The sequence below is a fragment of the Sceloporus occidentalis genome, unplaced genomic scaffold (assembly GCF_023333645.1).
Source record: "Sceloporus occidentalis isolate IW3139 unplaced genomic scaffold, rSceOcc1.0.p SCAF_3, whole genome shotgun sequence".
Taxonomy (NCBI): domain Eukaryota; kingdom Metazoa; phylum Chordata; class Lepidosauria; order Squamata; family Phrynosomatidae; genus Sceloporus; species Sceloporus occidentalis.
In genome coordinates this window covers 12,943,417-12,967,882 of record NW_028316983.1, presented here as the reverse complement: position 1 = coordinate 12,967,882, position 24,466 = coordinate 12,943,417, and the positions used below count along the sequence as shown (strand labels likewise).

The window sequence follows — 24,466 nt, the reverse complement described above, 5'->3', positions numbered from 1 at the left end:
ATTTTGTCAGGCACCCTCCTGTCTGTCCAATGAACAAGCAATGGAGGCTGGTGCATCTAATTCGGTGAGACAGTGAAATCTGCTCTGGCTTTTCATCTGAACTTTAAATAAGGTATCCAAGGTGCTGACTCCAACTCTAAAACAGATTCAGCACTTGGATAGTTTTTTTAAAGATCAGATTAAACTCCAGAACCAATTCGCTGACCCACTGACATGGAAACCATTAGCCATGACAGCTGATGAGCACTGATCTCATTGTTGAATGAACAGCAAGAATCAACAGTTGATTTGGACAGAAAGAGCAGCACATTGGATATAGGTTTCTCAGACTGAAAGTGAAGAAGGAACTGTATCTAGCTGAAGACATAATTGGACCAGGCTCTTTTGGAATAAGGCTTCAGTCCTCTCAGAAAGCACAATTTGTGTTTGAGATCTTTGAGGGATTATACAGGTGTATGTTTGTGTGTGTTTTTAAGATAAAACCTGCTGCCAAGGCAGTGTAGTGGTTTGAGCATTGGAATAGGACTCAGGGAGACCAGGTTCAGATTGTTGTTTGGCCATGGAAGCCCACTGGGTGACCTTGCACAAGTCACACTCTCTCCATCCCAAAAGAAAGCCCCCTTCTGAACAAATAATGCCAAGAAAATCCCATGATAGGTTCTGCTTAGGGTTGCCAATAGGTTTGAAGGCACACAACAACAAAGATTGCTGGATGTCTCTGTCTGTTTCCTCACTTTAGACATAATCCAGGTTGACAGTGCCATGGCTCGGTGCTATGGAATTCTGGGAATTGTAGTTTGTTGTGGCACCAGAGCTGTCAGACAGAGAAGGCTAAATTCTCACAAAACTACAATTTGAGTTCTCTAGCATTGAACCTTGACAGTTAAACAGTGTCAAACTGCATTATTTCTGCAGTGGAGATGCAGCTGCTGTGTAAAAAAAAAATATTCTTATACAATTAGGCTTCTTAAATCACAGCAAAATGAAAGACAGTGAGCTGAGTCTCAATGGCTCTCCAGGCCACTTCTGTCTTTCTAGTCAGCTCATTAGTTATTCACTCGATGATTTTCCCTATTTGCAATTAATCGGGGCTGTGTATAGCAGACATTCCAAAGGAATAGAAAAAGGACTGCATATTGATTAGACTGCTATAGGTATAACCTTGCCATGAATGTTATCCATACTCAAGAACTGCTCCACCTCTGGCTTGATTACAGCCATATATTGGACATGGGGCTTCCCCTTGAGATTACTTTGAAACTATAGTTAGTTCAGAATTTGAGAGTTAGTGACTGGAACTGTCAGGTCAGAACATATCTGTCTAGAGTCAGAATAACCTTCACCAGTTTTCATTGTGTTTCTAGGCACAAATCATAGTGCCAGTTCTAACTTATGAAAATCAATACAGTTTGGGACTTGGATATGTAGTGGACTGTCTCCCCATCAGATAGTATCCCCATCCGATGGGGATACTATCTGATGGGGACACAGTCCACTTGTGGGTATTCCTGGCTTAGGAGATGCAACAATTGATGATGGATGGAATCATTCCATTAGTGCCATCCCAGCTATGGAATAATCTCCCAGGAATGTATGCAGAGCCATTTAGGTGTGAGGTGTCCTCCAGTATTTGAATCCCAAGGGCTCTGAAGAGTACTTGGCTAGCAATGTCACTTTGTTGATAACATCTGGTGAGCATTTTATTTTATTTATTTATTTGTAGCAGATGATGGGTTTATTGTGTTTTAATGTGGATACTGGTGTTCTTGTATGCTCACCCTGATGTTTCACATTTTTATTCACCTCCTTTAAAACATTTTATTCTTCCTAGCTCTTAGTAAATAATAATTTCCACATTGCTGTGCTTCCTTTTTCTAAACTTGCCATTTCATTTTGGCCTTTAATGTACTCCATTTGTTGTTGTTAGCCATCTTCAATAATTCAACAAATGAAGATAAGTTTAGTTATTTTTGCACTGTTGCCTTTTCCCATGGTTTTTGTGGTTCTGTGCCTCCAAGCCAAGGTGAACCAATCATGGTGTTTCTTGACAAGATTTGTTCAGAGGAATTTGCCTTTGTCTTCCTCTCAGGCTAAGAGAGGTTGACTTGCCCATGGTCACCCAGTGGGTTTTCATGGCTGGGCAGGGATTTGAACCCATGTTTCCCAGAGTCCCTGTCTAGCACTCAAATCACTACACCACACTGGTTCTACATCATATACATGTAGAGTCCATATAAACTGGGACCCTGGTATCCCCCCCGCCTGTGGATACCAAACTCTATGGATGTTCAAATCCCATTATATACAATGGAGTCATAAAATGATGTCCATTATATAAAATGGCAAAAATCAAGCTTTGCTTTTAGGAATTACTATTTTATTTATTTTGGAATATATTGAAGCTGTGGGTAGCTAAATCCATGGAAATAGAATCTGTGGATACAGGGGGCTGACTGTAAAACTATGCTAATGAGTAAATTTAAGAACCTACCCTATACATTACTTGAGGTAAAAAAAAACTTGGATTTTTGGATCTTGATGATTTTCTTTGTCCTAGACATAATCTGCACTATGTAACTGACCTAGCAAGGCCCTATTTCTGTTCAGGCAGCTGGCCACCAATGCTAATTCTAAACTTTGCAATCTACCTTTACCGGTTGTTTTCCATGATACAGATACTACCCTTTATCTTAGCCATAATGTGGAGAAACCATGCAGTCACCATGTACAAGAATCATTTAGGGGGAAAATGCACAATGCAGGAATCTTAAAGGAAAGCATATGATATGATCTATCAAAGTCCACCTCTGGTTGGAAAATCCAAAAGTATCTAAACTATTTGAACCATTTCTGAAGTAAAAAAAAGGCTTCTTGTGGATTCAGATTCACACAAACTTTTTAAAAACTGGTATCTCTGCTATAGAGAAACACGACACGCTTCTTCTTTCTATCTTGCATTAATAGCACATTCCACAATGTGATAACTTCAGTGTGATTTCAGAGACAGCAAGCTTACTGTTCAAAACAGATAATATTTTTGAATTCCTTTGATGCTTGTAAATAGCCTGGCAAGAAGCAAGTCCACCTCATACCCTTTTGATAGGCATATAATTCATTTTGTCACATCATCTATCTAATCTAGCATCAGTGGGGGAATCTACACTGATATCCACTTTGTTTAATCTCAGTTCCCACAGGCTGCTTGGCACACCCATCAATCCAGGCTTCACAGGTTTTCAGCTCTGCTTCATAACAGGGAATGGTCCTCTAGTGGTTTTAGCCACTGTAGAGTGAAATTCAGCCTCAGACAAAACATATAAAAAGATGGGTGTTATCTTCCACCAGTTGCAGGGAGATCTTCTTCTTGGTTGGCAAAAGAAAACAGTACATGCTATTAACCTAAAATTGGAAATGTTGCAAATCACCCCAGGAAAGAATCACAATATTGGGGTGGTGGAGACGAACGTCAGCACAATTTCATCTGTCGTCTTTAGCTTTACATGGCCAGTTAGCTAACAGTATGGTTGATTGTTTTCTCTCTGTGTACTGTGCTATTTCCTCCATATGCATAAACTTTAATATACTGCATTACTCTGAATGAGCCACACCACTGCAACAGATAGTCAACAACACCAGTTGCATGAAACATAGTTGCCCATGCCTGGCAATTCCTAGATGCAAACACGGGTATGATCATTTGCTCTGTTTATAAAGTGGGGTGTCATTAGAGGCTGAAACTGGAAGAGAGGGTGAACAGTAGAAGCGAGACTTCCCTTAAACAAAAATGAGAGGGTACTGGTATAATCAGTGCCTTTTGCCTCTAAGCACAAACCCTTACCAAAAGCAACAACAACAAAACTGGAGCTAGTGTTGCTCTCAAGAAGGGCAGCAAAATGGACAGAATATACTGTAGGTGAAAATCTGCAGCTATAGTGTCTTGGGATTTGAAAGAATTAAGAGAAGCCTTTAAATCCCATTTGTCCCCTTGTCTCTTCCAAGCCCAATTCACACCCCAATCCCTTCTTTGGAAGGTGATTTGGTCACCCTAATTATTCATTGGTCATTATTTGACTTTGTCAGTTTTCTCTGTGTATGCATGCACAGAAGTACATATGCTCTTCTAGGAAGCATAACCTGCAATTCAACAGAGTTGGTGCAAAGTTCCTGGATATAGGCAGATCTACCCTTATTTGGAAAATAGTTCCTTTGGTACCAAACATGGTTACCTTTCAGGTTTATCCATTTGGTTTGTGCACCAAGGGCAAGGTTCTGATAGGGACAAATCCAAGATGGAGAGTGACATATTTCCAAACCGGGACTAAACTGTGGAAGGAAAGTGTGCAGTTATGTAAACTTGACAATCTTAGTAGTTACACATTCTTCCCTCCCACCCCTTTTGTAACAGGAACATTTGTTTCTCTGGTACTTGAAATAGTGCAGCCTTGGGGGGGGGGGTTTCCTTCTGGCTGTAAAATGCAACACGGTAAGTCTTGAGCCTTCCTTCCAAAATTTAGAAGCAATTATAAGCAGCCAGATTACTATGGGCTTTGTCAACTTGAGGAGATTCACTGAATCAACCGATTAATGGTGAGTGAATACTTATGTAGAACCCACTGGCAAGATGGTTCTATTCTAATTACTGTCGTCCTAAAATAGTAGACTTATGTAATCAATCCATGTAACAATTGGATTCAGGATTTTTGACTCAAAAGACTGGGGACAGAAAAGAATGAGATCCTTATTTGCTCCTACTTCCTCGGGGGAAGTAATTTGGGGAAGCAGATTTGTCTTATCGTAGAATCATAGAGTTGGAAGAGACCACAAGAGCATCCAGTCCAACCCCCTGCCATGCAGGAACTCACAGTTAAAGCATGCTCAACAGATGGCCATATCCACCCTCTGCTTAAAGACCTCCAAAGAAGGAGACTCCACCACTCTCTGAGGGAGTGCGTTCCACTGTCAAACATCTCTTACTGTCATGAAGTTCTTCCTAATGTTGAGGTGGAATCTCTTTTCCTATGGCTTGCATCCATTGTTCTGTGTTCTAGTATCTGGATCAGCAGAAAAACAGCTTGCTTCATTCTCAGTGTGACACATCTTCAAATACTATCATATCACCTCTTAACTATCTCTTCTCCAGACTAAACATTCCCAGCTCCCTAAGTCTTTCCTCATAAAGCATGGTTTCCAGATGCTTCACCATTTTGGTCACCCTCCTCTGGACACTTTTCAGCTTGTCAACATCCTTTTTGAACTGTGGTGCCCAGAACTGGGCATAGGGTTCCAAGTGAGACCTGAACAAAGTAGAATAGAGTGGCACTATTACTTCCCTTGATCTAGACCAGTGGTCCCCAAACTATGCTCTTTAAGGAATTTTGGACTTCAGCTCTCAGAAAAACAGACTGTTGGCCAACATAGCTAAGACTTCTGGGAGCTGAAGCCCAAAATCTCTTAAAAGGCAGAGTTTGGAGAACCACTGATCTAGACACTATACAGCCTAGAATCTCCTTGGTCTTTTTAGCTGCTGCATCACACTCCTGACTCACGTTCATCTCATGGCCAACTGTGAAGTCTTTTTCTTCCTCTGCCAAAGAGTGCTGGTGGGTCACCAAACCAGAAATCCCACAATTCTGTAGGATGGAGTTGCAGCAGTTAAAGTGTCAAACTGCACTATTGCTTCCCTTGAGCTAGACACTATACTTCTATTGATGCAGCCTAAATTAGCAGTCTTCCCCCTATCCTTGTGCAATTATTATTATTGTTGTTGTTGTTGTTGTCATATGGGCATGAGAAGGTGTTCTAGGGAAGGAAGGTAGGAAGGAAGGAAGAAAGGAAGGAAGGAAGGAAGAAAGTGAAACCGAGCTGGGGTACTTTACCTACTAGGAAATCAGAGATGGCCAAGTTAAGAAGGAAGTAGTTGTTCTGCGTCCTGAGGCTGGAGTCCACCACGAAAGCCAGCATCACCAAGGCATTGCCCACCACGGTGGCCACGATCAGGAGGGCCATGAGGGCGGTCAAGAGGATGGCCGACATGGTGGAGAACCTGCCCAAGAGCTGCTCTCCTCCTCCTCCTCCGGAGGGCTTCTCAGGGCTGCCGGAGCTGTTGAGTGGCCAGGCGGGCCAGGAGGAGCTGTCCATTTCAGCACCCGCGCCTCGCTTGAACCTGGGACTCCAGCACCCCTGGACCCCTGGATGCCAGGCTCAGGAATGCCAGCCTCTGCATGTCAAACCCAGAACCCCAAGCCCCAGCATCACCCCATCAGTCTCTTCCCTGAAGCGCACAGTCCTTGCTGATCCGTTGCTTTCCTTTTGCGCACAGACTCCTTCTCCAGCTGAAGCTGCAGGTTTTCCTCTCTCCTCCTCTTTTCCCCTTCTTCTTCTCTTTTCTCCCCAGCCCCAGGAAGGAGGAAAAAGAGAAAGGATCAGGAGAGTAAGGAGGACCAACTCTGCCTGCTTTGGTACTCCTGCCCTGGCTCAGCCTTGGAAGCCACTGGCAAGCTTTCCCAGCAAAAACCAGGAAGGTTTTCTTTTCCAAAAGGTGGAGCTAAGCCTCTAAGCCCCCAGCTCCAGGATCGCCTCTGGAAGAGACTGGACAAGCTGGGAGGCTTCAAGGTCTGGGCTGCCAGCTCCCATCTGAACCGGCCTGAGCTCCCAGGTATTCTCTTGCCTTCCTTTCCTTCTCCTGTCCTCAAGGCAGCTCCTTGCAAACTTCCAAGAGAAGTGGGAGAATGAGATCGGCTGGTTAAGCAGTTGTTTGCTGTGTGTGTTAGTAACCAACATTGGGTTGCGTGAATAATCAAGAACTCAGTCAGAGGAGAAAACTGAGAATTAAGAGGCTCTCTGTCTGTGTGTGTGTGTTTGTGCACGTGGAAAAGAAAAAAAAAGTGACTCCCAACAAAGGTGCCTCTCTCTGTTACAAGTCTATGACAGGATGACCTGTCACTGTTTCTTTGCAGGAGCCTTTCAGTCCCCCAGGTCCCAGTGCAAGCTTCATTGCATTTGACCTTGCAATGTCTCTGCTGCAGAGCTGCAAGGAAGGCAGGAAAGGGCAAGGAAAGGGATCAAAAGGCTGAAGTGATCCCTCCTCCTTTCCAGGAGACCTTACAATACTTAGGACTTTATTTTTGTTTTTTAACATAGAGAAAAGGATAGAGAGCAGGGGGCACATACTAAAGGTGCATAAAATTATGCACGGTGTGTGGAGAAAGTGACTGAGGGAAATGTTTTCCCCTCCCATTCTGACAGTACTTTAAGGTCCTCCAAAGAAGATGAATGGTAAGAGGTTTTGTTGTTGTGTTTGTTGCAGTGTGCTTTCAAGTCATCTCTGGCATAAGGAAACCCTAAAGCGAAGCTATCATGGGGTTTTCTTGGCAAGATTTGCTCAGAGGGGGTTTGCCATTGCCTTTCTCTGAGGCTGAGAGCATGTGACTTGCTCAAGGTCATCCAGTGGGTTTCATGACCAAGCTGGGAATCAAACCCTGGTCTCCAGAGTCCAACACTCAAACCGCTATACCATGCTGTTTCTAAGAGGTTTTAGATATAGTCTTTTATTTTACTTCACATAGTAAAATTATGGAATGTTCCATCCCAAAATATAATGACAGCTCCAGCTTTGGCTAGTCTTAAAAAGGAATCAAAGAAATTCATGGAAGATAACGCTATCAGTACGGTGGCTTGATGGATGAGGACTCAAAAAAGTAGGGTTTGACTCTCCACACTCTCTCAGCCTTACAGGAAGGCAATAGCAAACCTCCTCTGAGTAAATGGTGACTTGGGAAGCTAGGTATGCTTAGCTTGGAAAAGAGAAGGTTAAGAGGTGATACAGCAGCCCTGTTTAACTATTTGAAGGGATGTTGCAGTGAAGATGGAGAAATTTTGTTTTCTGCAGCTTCAGATAATAGAAAAGAGATTCCACCTCAACTTTGGGAAGAACCTTCTGACACTAAGAGGAATTCAACAGTGGATACGATGCCTTGGAGTGTGGCGCAGTCTCCTTCTTTGAAGGATTTAAAAAGAGGCTGGATGGCCATCTGTCGGGAATGCTTTGTTTCTGTGTTCCTGCATGGCAGAAGGGGGTTGGAGTGAATGGCCCTTGAGGTCTAACTCTATGATTCTTAATCTTGCCAATAAAACCCTATGTGGGGGCTGCCTACAGTAAAAGCTGACATGAAAGGCACACAACAACAACAAAAGGATGTATGTTGATGGCAATCTATTTCTTCTCATATCAGTGGAAATGTGCTGGAGAACAACAGTAGGAAAGTACTATTACATTCATATTCTGTTTGTGAGTTTTCCATAGGCATTTGTCTGGTCACTGTCATGCTGAACTAGATAGGCTTTTGTTCTGTTTCAGCATGGCTCTTTTTTACACCCTTAGGTTCTTGATGTTGCTCCTACTATGATTTCCATATTTTTAGATGGAGAACCAAAGCTCAGGGGGGAAAAGTGCCTACATGGTACTAAACATCTGGGTTTGCAACAGAACTGGGTTCTATACCCATATCATTCAGACATAAGTCTGAAACTGTGGATCAGATTTCCTATCAAAACAAAGGTTGATCCAAAATATCAAATGATGTTTCAGTAGTGAACACTATGTGCATAGGAGTGAGCAAACTTCTTAGATGTACAGAACTCTGCTGCTGCCAGAACACTGGAGGATGGAGGATGCTGTCTCCTGTGTGTTCTTTGATGTGATGATTTTATACATCTTGTGGTTCTTTTTTCTGTTAAAAACTCACAAGAGACACGCATGAAACTCTGTAAGTCCTCCATCCTTGAACTTCGACAGAACAGAGGTAGTATGAAGCAATGGCACTGAGCCACAGACAAGCGCAAAGGTTCAGATGCTCCTGATTTCGATGAGCTGGTAGGCTGCGAGCAAACATTCATTTGCATGTAGCCTTAAACAATTATGTTTTTCATTATCAGGATCACATCAGTTGACTTTCTGTCAAAAGAGAGCTGCATTTATCCTAATTTTTATGACACCTCTAATGGATCTGACAAAGTGGGCTATAGTTGAAGAGAGCTTATGCCATAATGAATGTGGAAGTTTTAATATATTAGTAATAAATGTGTTCATTTGACATGTTCATCAAAGCAAACTTCCTAGAAGTACAGAATTCTTCTTCTGGTAGGAAGAGATAATTTGATCTGTTCCATACATATGTTCTATCTGACACTGGTGATGCTGGAGAAGGATCCAAGTGATCATAACTGGGGCTGCTATACTTTAGTAGATTATCAACAGGCAACTGATAAAATATACACAGGTAGCCATTGAAACAACAGGTCCAAGTGTGGATCATGAAAGATACCAAAGCAACAGAGCTATTCTCCCAAGCATGTAGAGCTTGTGGCGGCAATGATTCTAATCATTTCCTCTTGCTTTTGCATTGGCTGAATGCCAAGACTACAATGAGCCACAGTGAGCCATTAGTCAATGTCAGACAGCCAAGGAACAGCAATGTGATTCTTGGATCAACAAAAAACTAACAGCAACTAATATGCCATCTTGTGAGCTACCATGGGTTCTTAAAGGGATAAGGACTGAACGACTAGCTAACCACTCAGCCCCTTCAGCAACAGCAGTCAAACCGGGCTCTTTAGTGCCATGTGCCTGATAGTCATGCCTTGTTTTATGTGTGAGCTGATTTCTAAGTTCATTGCACCCCTGATCCAACATCCAGACTGAACAAACCCTTCCCTGCACTCCTACTTTCTTGTAGCAATGATTTTGAGCTTTATGATTGGAAACTTGGCTCTGTGCTTGTGTGGCAAGCCTTCGTCCCTTTGGCCCCGGGCATCAGAAAGCCTCCATCAGAGATGCAACATGTAAAGCTTGGTGCGCTCATTTTAAGTGCTTACAAAGTGGGAGTGTTGCCTACTGCCTCCCCCTGAGCTGTAAATTAGAGAATTATATAAACATTTCAGATCCAAATATCAAGATCCAGCAGTGTACTTCAGCTGGACCCCGCTGCTTCTACCAAAATTGGCACACTCCTTCCCTCTTCCATTTCCTGCTAAAAACCTGCTTTGGTGTTGTTGGGAGACTCTGTTGAGGAGGTTTATAATGTCAAAGGGGTTGCAACAGATGTACTGGGAGAAAGTCCCAATTCTACCAGTTTGAAATATTGAAGTACTGGTGGTATCAGATGCTGCAGATCTTGGTTATCATTAGTAATTACAGTAATGGATTTCAGCTTTGTTTGTTTTCTCTTTAAAAAATGGAACTCATAGTGACAGTGACTGATTTTTCCCACCTTTTTATTCATCTCTCCCTTCCCCCCAAAAAAACATGGTTAGGAATGACACAGATGGATTTCTTTCTTTCTTTCTATTACTCCTCCACACCCTTCAATGAAAAGAAATGAACTTTTACATTCTCATCAAAGAAAGACTGGGCAGACATTTGTCAGAGGTTCTTCTACAGGTTCTTCTGTTTCCTGTGATTTGCAGGAGCAGAAGAATGTTGGGCTTTCATCACAGGCTTTTCACTTATCTAGGCTGTAAAATAATAATAATAATAATAATAATAATAATAATACGTTTTATTTATAGACCGCTATTCCGCAATGATCATAGCGGTGTACAGTAAAAATTGCAATATAATACAAAAAATTGCAAGGCCTCTCTCCCCCTCAAGATGGTGGTCGGGGGGAGGGCTCTTAGTCTTGCCAGGCCAGGCCTCGTCTCTCCCCCTCAAGATGGTGGTCGGAAGGAGGGCTCTTAGTCTTTCCAGGCCAGGCCTCGTCTGTCCGCCTCAAGATGGTGGTCGGAAGGAGGGCTCTTAGTCTTTCCAGGCCAGGCCTCGTCTGTCCGCCTCAAGATGGTGGTCGGGAGGAGGGCTCTTAGTCTTTCCAGGCCAGGCCTCATCTCTCCCCCTCAAGATGGTGGTCGGGAGGAGGGCTCTTAGTCTTTCCAGGCCAGGCCTCATCTCTCCCCCTCAAGATGGTGGTTGGGAGGAGGGCTCTTAGTCTTTCCCATCTGCTTAGAAGAAATTGGGTGAACCATCCTAGAAAATAGGCTGACAGAACGTAGAATAATAGAAACTTAGAGCTGGAAGGGGCTTCAAGATCTTTGTAGTCTAACCCACCCTTTGTTGTGGTTGTTGTTAACCACTCGAGTTGATCTCGAATCATGGTGGCCCTGTGGATGACACATCTCCAAGACTCCTTATTTTCCACTACTCTTCTGAGTTCTTGCAGATTTATACCCGTGGCCTCTTTAATAGAGTCCATCCATCTAGTATGGAAGATGTTCAGCCAACCTCTGTTTAGAGACCTCTAAAGAAGGAGATTTAAAGACCTCTAAAGATGGAAAGTCTACCACCCTATGAGGCAGTCCATTCCATTGTTGAACATTGTTTAAGTGGTAGCTCTTTTCTTGTAATTTGAACCCATTGGTTCATGTTCTAATCTCTGGACCAGCAGAAAACAAGCTTGGCCCATCTTCTTCATGACATCCCTTCAGGTATTTAAAGATGGCTGTCATGTCACCTCTTAGACGTCTTTCCTCCGAACTAAACATACCCAGCTCCCTAAGTGCTTGGTTTCCAAACCTTTGTTCATCTTGGTCAGCCTTCTCTGGACACATTGCAGCTTGTCAATATGCTTCTTGAACCGTGGGCCCCAAAACCAGACACTGTATTCCTGGTGAGGTCTGACCAAAGCAGAACAGATTGGCACTACTACATCCCTCAGTCTGGACACTATACTCCTGTTGAATACAGTCCAGAATTGCATTGGCTTTTTTGGCTGTCTCATCACAATACTGACTCATATTTAGTTTGGGTTAAGGTTTAACCTCTACTGCAGATCTAAGCAACTTTTTTCAATATTGGAGGAGTGCCTCTGGGACTATTCAGGAGCCAAACACACTGGGAAAAAATCAGTAACCCTCCCCCCAAACAAAGTGGCTGAAAGCCCATTTCTATTTGGGAGGGGGAAGGAGGTGACATTAAATAATGCAGGTAGGCTGCTCCCTTGCTGCTCTTGGAGGTATCAAGGAGAAGAAATTCATCTTACCTCTTTTTTGGCCAGAGAAAAAGGTGGTCTGGGGAGTTTGGAGAGATGAAGGGACAGGAACAAAACTGGGTGTGAATATAAGGTTGCCATATCCTGGTTTTGGCCGGGACAATCCCAGATTGGAGGGTCAAAAAAAAAGGGTCCGGATGGGCATTTTTGACCCTCCAATCCCAGATTTCTGCCTTGCTCCAGGCCACATTTTGTAAAATGTGCCTGGAACAAGGCACAAAGCCTTCTTCAGGCCCGGCTCTTCCTCCTCCTCCTCCCTCCAGGATGGTCCTCCCTGCCCCGGGACTGGAGGAGGCAGTGTGACCCTGTTGGTGCTCCTAGACCTCTCAGCGGCTTTCGACACGCTAGATCACGGCATCCTCTTGGACCACCTGAGGGGGTTAGGTATCGGAGGCACTGCATTGCAGTGGTTCCGGTCCTTCCTTTCGGGCAGGTCCCAGAGGGTGCTGCACGGGGACAGTTGCTCCAGTAAAAGGGAGCTCACCTGTGGGGTTCCACAGGGTGCTATACTGTCCCCGATGTTATTTAACATCTATTTGAAGCTGCTGGGTGAGATTATTCGGAGTTATGGAGCTGGGTGTTATCAGTACACTGATGACACCCAGATCTATTTCTCCGTGTCTCGTTCATCGGCCTCGAATTCTAATGGCATCTCCTCTCTCACTGAATGTCTCCGGGCAGTAATGGGCTGGATGAGGAGAAACAGTTTGAAACTGAATCCAGACAAGACGGAGGTGCTCACGGTAGCGGCCCCAAAACCAAGAATTGGGTTGCATCCTCCAGTCCTGGATGGGTTCACACTCTCCTCTAGTGACTGTGTTCGCAGTTTGGGGGTGCTCCTTGACTCGTCGCTCCTGATGACAAATCAGGTAAATGCGACAGTCAAAAGTGCCTGTTATCAGCTTTGGCTGCGCCCTTTTCTGGAATTAAGGCATCTTGAGACTGTTGTACACGTGCTGGTAACCTCACGTCTAGATTTCTGTAATGCGCTCTACATGGGGCTACCCTCGTGCTTGATTCGGACACTGCAGTTAGAGCAGAATATGGCGGCCAGAGTAGTGTCAAGAACATTGAGGAGGGACCATATAACTCCGGTATTAAAGTCCCTCCACTGGCTGCCTATTAGTTTCTGGGCCCAGTACAAGGTGTTGGTTATCACCTTTAAAGCCCTAAATGGCTTGGGTCCAAACTATCTCAGGGACCACCTCCTCCCATATAATCCTCCCCGCACACTCCAGTCCTCTGGGAGGAATTTGCTGCAGCCTCAAAGATCTAGGCTTTCGGCTACCTCCCAGAGGGCTTTTTCTGTTGTCGCCCCCAGACTGTGGAACGACCTGCCAGACGAGATCTGTCAATTGACATCTTTAGACAGCTTTAAAAAGGCTGTCAAGACAGATCTCTTCCAGCAGGCTTTTCCTGGATAGATAATCCCAGCCTCAGGAACCCTCTTCTCATGAGAGTCCCCAAGGTCCTCCCTGGAAATTTAAGTAGAATGCTACCACAGTTTACTGTTTTGTCTTGTTTTGTAATGTGTATGTGTTGATGTTGTTTTAATTTCTTGGTTTTAATTATAATTGATTTAATAACTTTTTAAGGGGGGGAGGGAAGTAGATTTTGATGTATAATGTATTGTATTTTATTACTGTTAGCCGCCCCAATTGACCTCAAAGGGGAGGGATATAAATTATTATTATTATTATTATTATTATTACTACCTACGGCCATGCTGGGGCTGAGGCTGTGAGCACAGTGCCACCTCCTGAAGCCCCGCGGTTGGCTAGGTCTACCCAGGAGTCTGGGACTAGAGGAGGTGGCACTCCACTTGGAGCCTTGGCATTCTGCAGCCCCTGCCGGAGAGGCCTAGCCGGCCATGCTGGGGCCGAGGCCGGGAGCACAGCGCCGCATCTGTGGTCCCAACTGTCTTGGACATCTAGGTCTCCCTGGGACTGGAACAGGCAACACTCGGAGCCTCAGCCTCCTCCAGCCCTGAGGAAGCCTAGGAGGTGGCACTGTGGCTGGGGCCCTGGCCGTGGCCTACTCCAGCCCTGGGGAGGCCTTGGAGGTGGCATTGCAGTTGGGGCCCTGGCCGTGGCCTCCCACAGCTCCGGGGGAGCTGTGGAGCCTAGCTGGCTGGCTAGTCCCAGAAGAGCCTTACCACGGCAAGGCTTCCTCAGTGGCGAGGGAGTTGCAGGGCCTAGCCAGCCAGCTGGTTCCTCTACAAAGAGGCTGCTGTGCCAAGGAGTCCTCCAGCGGCCTCCTCCAGCAGTGGCAGATGTATTAGTGTCACAGGTTGGTACAACATATCTTTATCTTATTGAATTTTACTTCCTGAGATGTATTTTATTGTCTGTTGCTGTGTGCCTTCTGTGTAGTAAGAATGTGAAAATCTCTGCCATATTGATTTTTTGTAAATAAGGATTTATATTAATTTTTTAAAAAATTATGAATGTTTCTGGCTTTTTAGTTGGTTGTGTCCTCCATTTTTTAATGTCCTACATTTTGGGCAAATTTTGTCCTACATTTTTTCTACATTTTGTCCCGGTTTGATGGTAGCAAATTATGGCAACCCTATGTGCATGCAGCCTCAAGCTGCACTTCTACTACAGGGTTGTATGTAGCAAAAGGATCTGATTTTGGGTACTACTTGGATATGACAGCAAAAGGATCTGATTTTGGGTACTACTTGGATATGACAGCCCAGGACACCAAATAGAATTCACTCTGAGCTCAGTGGAGGATGAATAGGATTTTAAAAAAATTGAAGAGAGAGAGAGAGAGTGTAAATCACAGACCATAAATGGTCCTGGATGTGAAGCATCCTCATCACAAGATGCAGCAAGATGACTAATTTCAGGATTCCTTCAATTAAGATGGCAGATGAAAATCAGTAGGTGAAGGAGAAAATCTGTCACATCATCTTTTCATGCCACTGGTGGTAGTTCAGCTCTTTGTGACTTCACCCACATCATGTCATCAGACAAAGAAGAGTGGAGCCCCCAGAAAGCTAAAAATGAAAAAATGGATAAATAAATGAACTAGAATTAATGAAACAAAGGAACTTACTTTTTTGCTTTACAGCACCATCAGCCAGTGCACTGGGAATATGTACTTGATCCAGCCACCCACATTGTATTGATGGGAGAATGACACAGAGCCAATCAAATTAACATTTCTGCCTATGGCAGCTCATAGCTGATTTAGCAACTGTTTGTAGTTGCCTATTTGCTTCACCCTTTGAGAACAAGGCTATTGAACCATAGCAGATGTCTGTGAGTCACTTATTTTAACCTACCTGAGGAAGTTCAAGATATGTGCCATTAGGCAGCCCAGACCCAAAAAGACTATGGAAGTACGTTATGTCCCACAAAGACAGCAATAAAACAACAGAAATGCATTATCTCAGTGGATGCCACAGCCTGTTTGGCCACCAAGCATTTTAATTTGGAATGTGAACACTGATGTTTTCAGACCTCTTACTGTATTATGGAAAACAAAATTATCTGGATTACTACAGCTGTGGATACCATGTGCCAGGAAAAGCACCCAAAGCTGAGTGGCAGAGTGCTTTATCTGCATGCAGGAGACCTCAGATTCACTTTCTGCAACCTCTAATTAAAGGATTTAGGCAACAGTGGTAAGCAAAACCCTTTCCTGAGTCAGAGTGAATTATCTATCATGAGAGGAATGAATCGCAGCAGCAGAATGAACACTTTGAAAATAGAGGACCCCAGGTACCATCCACAGCATCTCCTGTGATGAGAATCTCACCTAGCAGGTAACTAATGCTACCTCTGTTCCAGGCACAATGATGTACTGTTAAATTCTGCATTGAGTATGTACCTCTTTCTGGGTTCTATGGGGCCCACTACAACTGAATATTGAAGACACAATTGCAATTTAAATCTCAATGTATCAACAATGCAAAAAATTATATATTAAATTTGACACGAACGCACAATTCCCCAAAGGTTTGTGCATCTAATGAGGTGTCAGTGCAGGTCTTCATTTCAGGACTCTTCTGCCTCTGCTGTTCAGTTGCATTGCAACATTTGGATGTCAATCTTAAAGTCCTGAATAAAAAAATGAAATAGAAGTAATGCAATATAGAAATCACACAATAAAGAATTTACCCTTTTGTTCCCTCATAAATAAACAACTGAAAATACCACCACCTTATTAAAAGCAAAAATAGCCTACTCTTTAGCCCTGGCTCCTCTCCAGCTGCATCTCTCCCTCTCCTTCTGAATTCACTCGGCAACTACTACAGCTCCTTCTTTAGAGTTTTCCTACCCACTGGGCCAAACCCAGAGTCATAGGGGCTACATGTGTCTTGATTCCATAGCCACACCTTCAAGGACATCCAAAAATGCAGGCAGCTCTACTGATCCATATCAAAAATCCAGTTCTAGCTGATCTGTTGGAAACTGAATTGGTCTTCATTGCCCATTTCAGACCAGGCCACCCAAAATACAGCATTACAACAGGGATAGCTCACAATAATATATTGTTGCAGAAAGAAACCCACCCTGCCAGCTACCTAGAGGCATATCTCCATTGTGCTGTGGTCCAGCAGCTAGTGAGAGCACCTCCCCCCATTGCAACTGCCATTGCTCTGGCCTTTGAGGGAGAGGGGAGCAGCCAGCATCTGCTGGACAAAATCCCCACAGCCATTCCTTTGTCCTGCTGTGTTGTGTCTCATATCTCATCAGTACATGGTGGCTCAACGGTTAAGACACTGACTCTGACGATTGCAATATCAGCAGGTCAGCAGTTCAAAGTCCAGGTGCTATGTGATGGGGTGAGCTCCCTACACTAGTCCCAGCTTCTGCCAACCTAGCAGTTTAAAAGCATGTAAAAGTGCAAGTAAATAAATAGGTATCACTTTGGGGGGGAAGGTAACAGTGTTCTGTGCAGTCATGCTGGCCACATGAGCACAGAGTCATCTTTGACAACACTGGCTCTTTGGCTTAGTAATGGAGATGAACACCACCCCCTACAGTTGGTCACAACTAGACAATCTTGAAAAAGGAAAACCTTTATTCTTTACATTTATCTTTAGAGTCTCATTTGCCTAAATACCCTATAGGTACTATATTCTTTTTGATCTGGGAAGCTAAGCAGGGTCAGCCCAGTTTAACATTTGGATAGATCTCCAATGAACAACAATTTTAGAGGAAGGAATTGGCAAACCATGTCTAGGTATGCCTTGACTAAGAAAATCCTATGGAATTCATGGAATCATCATAGGTTGACAGACAACTTGAAGGCACACACACACACATATTTACACTGTATGCCTGAGGACTGTCAAATTAATGTTTTGTAAGCCTCACTGGGAGCCTTTTTGGGTGAAGGGCAGAATATAAACATTTTCGACAAATAAATGAGAGAATAGTGGGTTGATTCATAATATGTTTCCTTATCATTCATTGATGGCATCATTGCCCTTGCTTTCATGGGTGAATTACACACAACCCATTATACTAAAGCTCCTTTTGTTTACACACATTAACCTGTTATACCTTGAACTTTTAAACACCTTGATCTGAAGCCACCTAAAACTGAATGCTTTCAACTGGCATCAGCTGATCAACACAGAAGCTGCTTCTCATGCGCTGAGTATTAAATATAGATAAATTCACATTTCATGTCAGTGGTGGCTAGGGGAGCCAATATTATGGGACAGTGAATCCACACTTGGTTTTCATTGAAATTTGGAGCAGCTATTCAGGTTGCTGAAACATATCCATAAAATTGATTCAGTCCCTTGGATAGCTCACTCAAACTTGAAAATAAAATCCAGGGGAGATTCGTGTCCCCATTGACACTGAAGCCACCAACCTCCACTGCTGCAGGCATAAAATAAACTCTTGTTTTTCTTGCTACCACAAAAGGCACTTGTTCACTTCCCAAGTCAGTAAACAGAAGAGCATCAGCATTCAACATGGAACAAAACTTGTGTCTGCTTCTTCCTTCCCCCTGGAGGTTTCAGTCACAAAAGAAGCATTCCTACAGAAACTGGCTGGGGTTCTTATAGATGGAAGGAGATTTCTGATGACCTGCAAATGAGGGGGGGAAAGCCAGGTTGTTGTTTTTTGAACAACTCCCAAAATCCTGATGGTGGCTGGAGGATTCTGGGAATCACTTTAGACAAGGCTCCATCCCAACTTAGAGCTTTAGATGCAGCTCCATCCTACTTCATTGTATAGCAGGTGCCGGGCATCCCTTATTATTATAAGGGATGTCCCTAATCTGAAGATTGGAAATCGGAAAGCCTTTCCTTTTATATAGACTGAATGAGAAACCCCCAAAACCTATATTGCTGGGTATGGATCCTTCATAAAGATAGAAATGCGTGCATCATGTATGTAATTTATGAATGTTGATAATATGTTAATTTTACAGAGAAAAAATGGCTAAGTTAACTAAATTGATACTTTCATTTGATATTTTGGTAGAACAAAACCTTGTTAATAGGCACTCCCTGATTGTCAACTCTGCAGGACATGAGCTTTGACTGTCCCTTCATGCTGTTTTGAAACTTGGCAACACTATTGTATACATTTCTGTAGCATCTGTTGAACAGAACAAATGACCTTTGAACAGGCAGGCAACAATAATTTTGATGTCTGTTTGAGGGAGGGTTGCATAAAGTGTTGGTGTTTTGCTTGTACTCTCAAGAGAGCTTGTTGTAAGAGTAGAGGTTGCATGAGTCAAACTGATTTGATTGCTGCAGTTTATGATTTGAAAGAGAGGGAAAGGAAAACTGTTCCTACCATCTATTGCAAGAGCTGTTGCAACAGCTACTAAGCCACTATTGTTGTTGTTGCTTGTTTATGTGCTATGCACCACTTTGGATCCCATGCTGAGAGAAAGACAGGATATAAATAAAACAAAATTAGTTGCTATGATATTCTTCCCAAATCATTTAAAGACAGGCTTTGTGCATCTCCAGTGGGATTTTGTTGTGTCTTGGAAGGCTTCCTTTTTGTATTTCTGCTTCCATGTTCACCATCACTAAGCTACAGCTTCCCATTTATTTAAATGGGACTGAGTTTACTTGTATTAGGCTCTAGTCCTCTTTCCCATCTTTGGTGGGGCAGATACATTAACTTTTGAAAGCTAGGTAAAAGAAAAAGAAAAGAGTGTGGAAGGAAGACAAAGGAAGGATGTGAAAAAATAGTAAGGACACATGCCTTAGAAATACACAGGAGGGTGTCATGCAGTTCTGTCCTCTTAATATTCTACCTCTGAAAAATGTAAATTTAAAATAATTTGGGCCTCTTTACTTTCAGCTCTTTCATGCCAGCAAATTTCCTAAACAGTGTAGAAGCCCTTAAAGGACATGAAACTGTGATTTGGGAAAAATAAATTCATCTCTGATACCTGCTCAGAGTCCATTGGATAAGGCTAGCCAATCATCCAAATAAATATATGAAGAAATGATAGTGAGGTTTGAGCCAACAGTGGAAAAGTCCAGGCCTTTTCGAGTTACTGTATATTACAACTTGGACAGTGGGTGTCACTGTCTAACTTTAATCATCATAGGGGTTTAGGCAGTTAAGCTAATTAAAATGACAAGAGAGGAACAGTAAATCAATGTAAATGAACAGGAAAAACAAACAATTCCCCAAGTCTGTTACTGCCACTGTGTAAAGCTGCTTGGGTGGATGTCAAAGAACTTTATCAGTGATGAAATGGATTTTATTTAATGAGTCGTGTAATTTAAGAATTTCTTTGCTCCAGTACACCTGTTTGGGGACCATTTGTAATCATACGTTACAGTCAGGGATATATACTGACATATGTGCTACCAACAAAGTGCAGTGTTGCACTGACTACAGTCTTTGGTTTGCTTTTAAAGAGATATTTATATTAAGATTAAAAAAATACTAGTCTGACCTCCTTGGAGAAAGCTGAATGAGGCATGCAAATCAATACAATAGCAGGCCCTTGGTATATGCTGGGGTTTGGTTCCAGGATCTCCCATAGATACCAAAATCCATACATGCTCAAGTTCCACTATATACAGTGGCATAGTAAAATGGTGTCTCTTATATAAAATATCAAAATGCTTTTTGGAATGTTTTTAATAAAATATTTTCAAGCCATGAATGTGGAGTCCATGGATACAGAGGTCCGACTACTTAAATCACATAACTGAAGAGGCATTTAACTAGAGAAAATCAGGAAATGTCATGTGATAAACATCAGGCATTTCCTGGTTTTCTCTAGCTTAACTCTCATTTAAATCCTGTTTGCCCCCTAATACGATAAAGCAGATCTTATTGTAACCAGAAAAACAAATAAAGTATACATAAAAGTTGAAGAGGAAAGACAGGAAGATATAAACATTTAACTTAAGTGAAATCAATTGATACCCAACCATGAAATAACGAGACCAGACATGTAAATTGGATGAATAAAGGGCCATTTATTTGACTATAATCTATTTAAAGCTAAACACTTGAACTTCAACCTTAACTTCAAACTCTGAGCAAATTGATTAAAGTGAAAAGCCTGGTGTGGGTCCAGCTGAAGCCAGGTGTCAATCCTAGACTTCCTCTTCAGCCTTCCCTTTGGGCACAAACACCGAACCCCGAGGTAAATCCGAAGATTCGGATTGCATCCTCAGTCCAGTCCTAGGAAGGTAAACATAAGGCACTCCCCCCCAAACCCCCACAAATTTGTAAGGTTGAGCAAAACCCCCCATGTCTACCCCAAAGGCAGGTTCTCTCACAACTCCACGCCCCTTAACGTGTTAAGCAGATCAAGAGCCTAACCTTTCACCACAAAGGGGTGCCAATGGTGCGTACCAAACAGTTCTTTAACCCCATATGGGCCACGGACAAGGGTCAAGCTCAGCTTAGTCCCTTTCACCACCAGGCTATTCAAAATGTATTTTAACCCCATTTTGAAAATCCCTCAAAAGATCAAATTGTCCTCATCCAAAAAGTGAACCCCCCTGACTGGTACAACTCTGCGTGTTTAAACAAAATTGATGGGCGGTTAATTAGAAAGCCAGATGTCCTCAATAGAGAATTTCTATTAACCTGTTTTCTGGCAACATCCAATTTATGTGGATTACTTACCCCTCTCTATAACTGTTGGGGCAAAATTTTAGACCAGAAAAACCTTATGTCGGGCCACGTACGACATAGGATATCAAAATCATATCTCTCTTGACAAATTAGATCTTTGCATTTGATCAAACCAAGGTCCTTGCCACCAAGGTTTATCAGCAGTACATCAGGTTGAGGGCCGACACGCTCCTCAAACAACAACTTGAACAGACAACTCCAGTGTGAGCCTCGTCTGCCCGAACATTCAATCGTGGCGATCTCGCTGAGACCAAGGTGAGAGACCATCTGACCAGCTCAAGCCTATCTCACTGCCCAACAGATCATACTGTGCCCGCAGGTGAGGATGTGAATTCTAATAGAATGAACTCTGAAGACTGAAAGAAACAAGAGTCAACCAATTTAATGTGCTGCAGGAATCATCCGCACATACTTCTTGAAAGCTGAATATTGTCATCTACCAATGTGTTTGCTATCTGTGCCTCAAATCCTATGGCTGCTGCCGTGGAGGCCACTCCAATTTGGAAAGAATAAGTAACGAATTTAACCCCCCTTGTTACAGGATTAGCCAAAGCCTTAATTAGCAGTCCAAAATTGAAATTTAGTCAGGGGTGAGTGGTCTATATGTAGAAACAAGAGGCTCAGAGTTTGGCTGCAAAGTGCCACATATTCTGTCAATGCCTATACTAGGCAAGATTGGCCATAATACAAGAATTTAATGTAACAGATGTCCCACTACTTTATTTAATCAGTCTTAGACCTTCTAATCTGCAGTATAGCAGTCAGGCTAGTTAGGACCAAATCAGTAAGTACAAGGGCCCTATTTTAGGTGTCATTGTTTTGATGTAACGACCAATTCACTAATTCTAAGCCCCAAAGAAAGCCATTAACGCCGCTGTACAAAACAAACTGGCCTCGTAAGGGGTGGAACACAAGAGAGCCTGTTGTCCCTTAAGACCCTTGAGAATTTGTGGAGTGATGGGCCTCCTATCATCATAATTAATGACCCGAATCCTAGCCCGCCCTTTTAAGGTCTTGCAAATTCTAAAATCTGATGTATGACCGACTAACCCCTGGGCAATGGCGGCAAAGGCTAAGGCTGAAAATTTGTTCCTAAAAGTCTGTGGTATTAGCCCCTTGTTGTGTAAATAAACACATAATTGCAAACAGTGTTCTACAGGTACAGGCCACATTTGACTTAAACCATGTACAGTGCAAAACTGTCAAAGGCCTTGCAAGCCTTCCCATAATTGGACTGTGTGTTGTCCAAAAGTGAAATGCTTATCATCTTTGCTAGCTTTATATACCAGCTTCCAGAGCCTTCCAGAACAGTCCGGCCAGAGAGGAGAAGGAGAGGAGCTGCTTGGCAGCCATTTTGAGACCGTGTGCTCGTTGCTGAAGGGGCGGAGCTTCTGTGAGTCACATCTGTGAGTCACAAGGGGGGCGGAGCTAGCAGACTAGCTTTATATACCAACTTCCAGAGCCTTCCAGAACAGTCCGGCCAGAGAGAGGAGAAGGAGAGGAGCTGCTTGGCAGCCATTTTGAGACCGTGTGCTCGAGACCGTGTGCTCGTTGCTGAAGGGGCGGAGCTTCTGTGAGTCACATCTGTGAGTCACAAGGGGGCGGAGCTAGCAGACTAGCTTTATATACCAGCTTCCAGAGCCTTCCAGAACAGTCCGGCCAGAGAGAGGAGAAGGAGAGGAGCTGCTTGGCAGCCATTTTGAGACCGTGTGCTCGAGACCGTGTGCTCGTTGCTGAAGGGGCGGAGCTTCTGTGAGTCACATCTGTGAGTCACAAGGGGGCGGAGCTAGCAGACTAGCTTTATATACCACCTTCCAGAGCCTTCCAGAACAGTCCGGCCAGAGAGAATTTTCATTTTCTTTAACTCAACAACTCTGCTCAAGTGCCATCAGGTTAGAATCAGATATTGAAACAGAACCTTCCCTTTAAGTGTAAGATAGCAGCCAGTACTTACCTTTAAAGAAGTATTCCCAGTAGATTGACTGTTATATTTATTACTAAAGACTTTGCAGTATGGACAACGAGGGATCTGCCGCAGTCACCTGCAACTCTTGTGGGATGTTTCTCTTCTTGCCTACAGAAGTGGAGAACTTCACATGCACCAAGTGCAAGTTGGTAGCACTCTTGGAGGAGAAAGTGCAGCAGCTGGAGTCCAGAGTAGCTACACTTCAGCATATTAGGGAACAAGAGGATTTCCTGGACTCAATAGAACTAACCATCTTGGATGAGTACCACGCAGAGGAAGATGCTAGGGTGGAAGAGGTCACTTGCCAAACAGAGGAGGCAGACAGCTGGAGCAATGTCACAAAGAGAAGTAAGCCAAGAAGGAATTGTTCGGGGAGCTTGCAGCTAGAGAATCGATTCGAAGCTCTTTCCCTTATCAAGGAGGATGAAGAAGAGCAGCCTGGACAGACTTCTGGGACAGAGCAGGGGAGCCTGAGAGTCCCACCCGAGGGAACAGTCGCTGCTAAGCCTCGGAGGAGGTGTGTGGTCGTAGTGGGGGACTCCTTGCTGAGGGGTATAGAAGCAGTGATTTGTAGGCCTGACAAGATGTCTCGAGAGGTGTGTTGTCTTCCAGGTGCAAAGATCCGTGATGTGACAGAGAGGCTGACAAGTCTGGTCAAGCCTACTGACCAATACCCCTTCCTTTTGGTCCACGTGGGAACTAATGATACTGCAAGACACACCATTCAGAACATCAAAAGGGATTACGAGGCGCTTGGTAGGAAGCTGAAAGGAATGGATGTACAGGTTGTCATCTCGTCTCTTCTGCCAGTTGAAGGGCATGGTCCAGGAAGGGAGAGGAAAATAGCAGATGGGAACAACTGGCTTCGCAGATGGTGCCGCCGAGAAGGATTTGGATTCTTCGATCATGGGCTGCGGTTCCATGAGGAGGGACTTCTTGCAACAGACGGGTTGCATCTCACGCCAGTTGGAAGAAATGTTTTTGCCAACAGTCTCAAGAACTTGATCAGGAGAGCTTTAAACTGAGTTCCGAGGGGAAGGGAGACAATATTAAGGAAGGCGAAAGGGATGGCAAAAATAGTCAAACTGACATAGAGGAAACAAGGCAAACAGTGCAAGGACCCAGCAGTGGGAGGCAAAAAAACTTGCACAGGCAGCAAGTAAAAGGGAACCATGGTCTGCGATGTCTCTACACTAATGCACAGAGCATGGGAAATAAGCAAGATGAACTCGAACTCCTAGTACAACAAAGCAAATATGATATAATAGGAATCACTGAAACCTGGTGGGATGAGTCTCATGATTGGAATGTGGAAATAGAGGGGTATAACCTTATTAAGAGAAATAGGCCAAACAGGA

General features: G+C 43.6%; 1 protein-coding gene across 1 annotated transcript in view; it reads right to left on the bottom strand.

Annotated features, from left to right (window-relative positions):
* The window catches only part of HRH3 (histamine receptor H3), a 33,809-nt gene extending 27,671 nt beyond the window's left edge, over nucleotides 1-6,138 (bottom strand). Inside the window, exon 1 of the mRNA XM_089518474.1 lies at nucleotides 5,877-6,138. Coding sequence (XP_089374600.1) covers nucleotides 5,877-6,138 — 262 coding nt within the window. The remainder of the gene's footprint in view (nucleotides 1-5,876) is intronic.
* Between the last annotated feature and the right edge of the window lie 18,328 nt (nucleotides 6,139-24,466).